A 5,897-nucleotide genomic window follows, 5' to 3' on the forward strand; every position below is an offset into this window, starting at 1 on the left:
GGGGCTATGCGATCAAGTAGTGATTTCTTTCCCAAAATGAAAAAAAGAGGCACACTGCCCTTGTGCAGTAAGCTAGTGGGCCATACCAATGAGGGGGGTGAGACTGACTGTTATAAAAGAGGGTTAGAGAAGTCATTTCAAAGAAAGGAATGGAGAGAGATAGACCCAACAAGCGCTGCTTACGGTATACATATGGTCAGTAGGGGTGTCAATCTGTCGGTTTGCTTTGGTTTCAGTCGATTTAAATCGGTTTCGGTCTGGGAATGAGGGAGATCAAAACCAACCCGTTAAGGAACTGTAGTTTTCCGTCAATTTCGATTTCGGTCTGGTTTGATTTCGATTTATTTTATTTTTTCAATATTGGGTTAATACTGGTTTAGATCGGTTTACAATTGGGCTTGAACCATAATGAAATCTTACATTTATAACTTATAGTGACAAGATTTGACCAAAAAAATACTTTAAATTTATGATTAAATCATTGTTTATTGTTGTATGGGAAAGATAACTAATATTAAAACCAATGGATAACAAATTACTAAGAAGATAACTAATATTGAAATCACAAAATCAACCCTATTATCCAATCATTCATTTAACTATCCAACTAGTTTTGTATTGTGAACAAAGAAATCAATCGACGCATTATTATAATTTACAAATCAATTTCCCTATTTATAACCTAATATTCAATGATTTGTAACAATTCCCCTTACAATAATTTTTTTTTTTACTACTATTGTAATTAAATGTATAGTCAATTCACCAATTTATAATCTCATAATCATTTATTTTTTTATTGGTTTCATTCGGTTTGGTTATTGGTCGGCTCGCTTTGGACCGATTTTCATCCAGTCCCAATATACCTCAATCCAAAATCAATTTAATAAAGATTGGTTTGGTTTGGTTCAAATTTTATCGGTCAGTTTTATTGGTTCGGGCTAGGTTTTGACACCCTGTGGCAGTCAAAGAAATGGAATTTAAAAGGGTATTTTGAAAAATACTATAACCTAGAAGGGTATTTATGAACCTATGGGGAAAGTGAATTATTCCATTTCTTTGACTGCCAGTAGGGCTGCAACCCGGGTAGCAGCCAAATTTTTTTCTTCCCTACTGCATTTTCAAAAGGTATCATCTTCTCCATCATAAGCCTCAAGCAAACATCTACATCATCCTGAATCCGTTCTCTTGAACCTTGTTCTGTACAGATTTATGGAAATTGAAAATCTACAAATATAATTGTTATTGTTTCTCTTTCTAAACTATTCTCTTATCTCTGTCTTCTATGAGATTAGTATCAATACATTCCCAGTACTATACAATTCAAAAAGGTTTTCATGGCATGTCACAACTGTAAAGATGGCGAAATCTAGCTTTAGCTTTACCTAATGCAACTTGAGATGCAAAGTCATGTTGTTGCACCACCAAAATCGAGACTCTGCGCTTGAAATCTGTTGAAATGATCATGTCTCCAATGTATCCAATAAATGGAAACTCATCCCATTCCACTGATCCTTCCAAGAATGGTGAATCCTTCTCATGGCGTCTCCCCACCAGAATGAGATCAAATGAGTTATCAAGGGACCGAATCAAATTGATGGTTCCGATCCCATCTGTCACTCCCTCCTCTCTATAGAGAACACGATCACTGTAACCAATAGTGGAAAGCCTAAACTCTCTAATCACTTCCTCATCCAACATCCTCTCCATTTCATCCATGACGAGCATATTGTCACCGATCGGAACCAACCTGATCACTGTGAGATTAACTTTCGGGTGCTGAGCCATACGCATTGCAAGCGATAGTGCTTCACGATCATCAGCACCTCCTAGGAATATCATTGCAACTCTAAAGTAGGCCCAACTTCCTAAAATAGATCTACGGCCAGTCAAGGTTCCACGATCGATGAGCATCCCGACGGAGCATGGCGCCTTCATGAGGACGTTTTGGTTGACGTTCCTACGACTCACCGACTCAACCTCACCATCAAGGTGCCATTGCTTGTGAAAAGGGACGATGATGAAGCAAACCTTCTTGTCCAGTGCGAGAGTGCATATGTCATCGTGCATTGTAGCGTAAGGGGCTATGCTTGTGAAGGCCTGCATTGTGTTCACTCCTGGGTTATTTCGTTGGAAGATTTTAAAAGCATTGAAAATGGCACGTCCAGAGCGTTGAGAGTCACTGGTTTTGGCAGGTTGATAAGGGATGAGGATTGGGGCTGAAAGGCCGACAAGCTCGACAAGCTGGAGGAGGTAGACGGCCATGGGGTGTTCTTCGACGGGGTGGGTGGCCTCAAGGAGGTTGATAAGGGCAGGAACATTTTCTTGGTTGTGGACACAGACGAGTATTGGAAGTTCGGTCTGGAGGTTGTTGTGCTGAAGGGTCCGTGTCTTGTAGCCTCTATATTTGTTTGATGGATTGTAAATCACTCTAACCACAGGCGCAACGAAACCTGTCACCATTATTATTGATATACTCATCGCACCAAAAATTGAGCTATCAAAATACTGCACAAAAGAAGGAAGAATGATTGTCAATACCCATCCGTGGATTGCCCAGACGATTAGGGTGAATTGGGAATTGTGTGGACAGGCGCACGGTTAACCAAAAAAAAAAAAAAAAAAATTGATTGTTTGTCATGGTAAGAGAGAGAGAATTCGATTCCACTTGAAAGTTGAAGATTTTGGATCAGGTTACCATTTTCATACTGTGTCTGATCCATACTTGGAATCCACTCAATCTGAAAGCCTGTTGTAAGAAGAGAAAGATTGAGTGGATTTTATGTGTAAATCAAGCACCGTATGAGGAGTTTGGATAGGTCTCCATACAAGAATCATTCTCACACGGTATCTGATCCACACTTGGAATCCACTTAACGTGAAAACATGTTGTAAAAAAGAGAGAGATTGAGTGGATTTCATGCGGATCAGACACCGTACAAGAATAGTTCTCGTGAGATAGTCTTTATCCGGAATCAAAGTTGAATTGGATAGATTCAACGACTCAAAGAATCATACACAACACAGTATTGGACAATGAGAAAATTCATCACTATCTGATTTGTATCCAGATGATATCCAAAATCATGTATCTGAATATGCAGATAATGTGAATGAATAGAAACCAGATCGACTTTGGATTTTCGATTATTCCATTCATGTCTCGACATAATATCAATTAATTAAAGATCTAATTAAGTTGTGTAGACCCGACTAAAAAACGATTCAAGGATTGGACAATTTTTGAACCAGATTGAGCAAAGATTGAATCAGGCCAACTCAATTTGGTTCAAAGTAACAGCTAAAGCAGAGATTCAGCTCAAGTTGCACTACCCATTGGATACATCAAGTAATTCCTAGTCGAATTGACTCATCCAAGTTCTAAGTTTCATAGAGCCATGATGAAGAGGAATCCTTTCACCATTGAGTTTTAGACACTCGAGAGGGTATTTTACGGAACATACAAAACCCTTTAGGGATTTGTGATTATAAACCCTTTTTTTTTTTTTTTTTTTTTTTTTTTGATCAAGGTGTCCGAGTCAGCTTACATGCACCTCGACTAATCCTTGGGGAGACTAGCATAGTAACCCATCGACACGATCTCCACTTAAATCGCATATGAACAGATGGGAAATCAAACTTAAGACCGTGTGCCTTTCCACACAATCCCCACTTCGCCCTAACCATCTAACCATCTGGGCAAAAAGAAAAAGGGGAATATATCAGAAAAAAGGAAGAGATAAGAGTTTGTACCCCAAGCACTTGTGCGGATTTGTAAAACTGAAGATCAAGCAAGCCGAGAGTGCTCAAAACGAGCCCAAGCGGGATAGATTCTTTTAATGGAATGTCGAAGTAGAAACAAGGAAGTACGGTTCCAATGAATTTTCCCAAGGATGCAATGAGGCATAGAGATCCGATAATGAAAAAAGAGCGAGCGTTGATGTGATAAAAATCAACATCCTCAAAATTCACAACTAAGTAGAGCGGCAATAATATAACAGTTATGAAGCAATCAAGCTTCTCCACCAAGGCTGAACCCAGAGGTGGTCCGCCTGGAACACACACGCCTAGAAATGCGGCCGTAAAGACCACATGCTTGCCCAATGCCTCGCTCAGGAAACAACAACCTAGAATCAAGATAACGAGAGAATAGAGGTAGCTCCGCTTGATGGGTCTCCCTTCTTCCGTCCGTCTGACCATCCAAAGCATGATGGGTCGCATAATATAGTAGATAAAGAGCACCACGACCACGCTACATGCCATCAACTTAAAGAACACGCCCACTCCATATCCCTTCATTACGGTTTGCTTGAATGTCACGCCAAGATCTAACAAGATCCAACTAAGCAGGACACTGATCATGGACGAAGACATAGCTAAGCGACCAACTTCAGTATTGAGGAGCTTGAGCTCGTGTAAGACACTAGCCACGACGTGGAACGAAGTGGTGGAAAAGAGAGATGCAATTGAGGCGAGGTTGTTTCTCAAAAGCTTATCGAGGGAACTGATTTTCTTATATGCAACGGCAATGGGCACGCTTAAGAGCAACGGAAGGAAGAATGTCGTGAGGCCGATAGACCATTCTTTCTTTCCCGAGTTCTTGATCGTGCCCATGTCCATTCTCACTCCAGCAAGAAAGAAGATGAATACACTGCCATACAGAGACAAGGTTTCCTGCACATATTGACTTGGTTGTGGGAACACCTTTTCCTTAATGATTGAGTTTCGGCTAAGAGCTGAGGGCCCTGCAATTAAACCAGCCTGAGGAAGGAATTAAGAAGAAATATAACAAGCAGGTCAAGTAAGGGAAAGGAATTGAAGAAAGAATAAAATTAATTGAATTATCTATCTATATATATATATATACCATGATCTGGCCGATGATAGAGGTTTGGCCCAATGGCCTGAAAAGGAGCTGACAGAAGTTTGTGAGGAGAGAGCTTATGGCGAGCTGTAACAGGAAAACTGGCTCCATAAATTTGAAAGGATCATCTCCGTAAAAGACACCTCTACAGGTCCCACTCTTTCGGATGCATTCGGCATTTACCATCTTGCTCTTGAGCCCAAATGTCCATGCATGCGAACTGTTGATGGGAGTCAGCAACAGTAATTCCTCGTATCCTGTTTTGGTATCCATGATTAAACGAATAGAGAGAGGGAGAGAGATGGTCGCCTGAATGGGTAAGCAGATCTATCTTTAAAGTTCTGTTTTCTTCTCCACTAATGAGATGAACGAGAGTGGAAGGATGAGATAAACATTAAATTGGCTTCTCTCGTTGACGTGAAGTGGAGAGGAATAAGCGGGCAGTCAAAGTTGGTGCGGTCATTTGACCTTTGACCCAATCTTGTTGACCAATGGTTGCTAATATTCCCCTTTTGTTCGTCTAGGAAAGAGAGAATTTTGATGGTGGAAAAAGGGGTGAAACACGCGCGGATTGGGCCGGGTTTTTTAAATTCCTAACCTAAGCTTAGATCATCAAAATTCAATCAGGGACAACTCAACCCTATCGGTTTCATGTTCAGACCCAACTCTGTCGGGTCCATACTAACCCAACCCGACCCTAATTGACCCTGTCAAGACTAGTTTGGGTCGGGTTGGGCTGGGCTGGGCTGGGTTCTCCTGCAATGGTTGGATTAACCTTGATTGATTATTTTTGCCATTCATATCTTATACATTAAAATATTATAGAAAAATAAAATACCAATAAGAGTTCTAAATTCTAATATAAAAGTTCAAGGTTAAATTTTGGCCTGGGTTGGGCTAGGCTGAGCCCTCAACCTGAGCCCAACCCAACCCTAACCTGCCCTCAAGGTCAAAAAACTTGGCCCAAGCCCTGTTTGGGCTCAGGGCAAGTTCGGGTTGTTAGGGCCAAACTTTCACCACTAATAAAAATATT

General features: G+C 40.7%; 1 protein-coding gene across 1 annotated transcript; it reads right to left on the reverse strand.

Annotated features, from left to right (window-relative positions):
- Positions 1-1,254: 1,254 nt before the first annotated feature.
- Positions 1,255-5,129, reverse strand: LOC122083186 (cation/H(+) antiporter 15-like). The gene is made up of 3 exons (XM_042650897.1): positions 4,868-5,129; positions 3,754-4,761; positions 1,255-2,508 (listed from the first exon to the last, which is right to left on the reverse strand). The coding sequence occupies exons 1-3, from the start codon at positions 5,048-5,050 to the stop codon at positions 1,336-1,338; spliced, it is 2,364 nt and encodes a 787-aa protein (XP_042506831.1). The 5' UTR covers positions 5,051-5,129; the 3' UTR covers positions 1,255-1,335.
- Positions 5,130-5,897: the final 768 nt, after the last annotated feature.

The sequence above is a fragment of the Macadamia integrifolia genome, chromosome 7 (genome assembly GCF_013358625.1).
Source record: "Macadamia integrifolia cultivar HAES 741 chromosome 7, SCU_Mint_v3, whole genome shotgun sequence".
Taxonomy (NCBI): Eukaryota; Viridiplantae; Streptophyta; class Magnoliopsida; order Proteales; family Proteaceae; genus Macadamia; species Macadamia integrifolia.

What these genes read in the sequence shown, in the direction of transcription:
- LOC122083186 (XM_042650897.1), bottom strand. Translation starts at nt 5,050, where the DNA reads ATGGTAAATGCCGAATGCATCCGAAAGAGTGGGACCTGTAGAGGTGTC. An exon ending in CTATCATCGGCCAGATCATG is followed by an intron (nt 4,762 to 4,867) that starts GTATATATATAT and finishes TTCCTTCCTCAG; the next exon opens with GCTGGTTTAATTGCAGGGCC. An exon ending in AATCCGCACAAGTGCTTGGG is followed by an intron (nt 2,509 to 3,753) that starts GTACAAACTCTT and finishes TCTTTTGTGCAG; the next exon opens with TATTTTGATAGCTCAATTTT.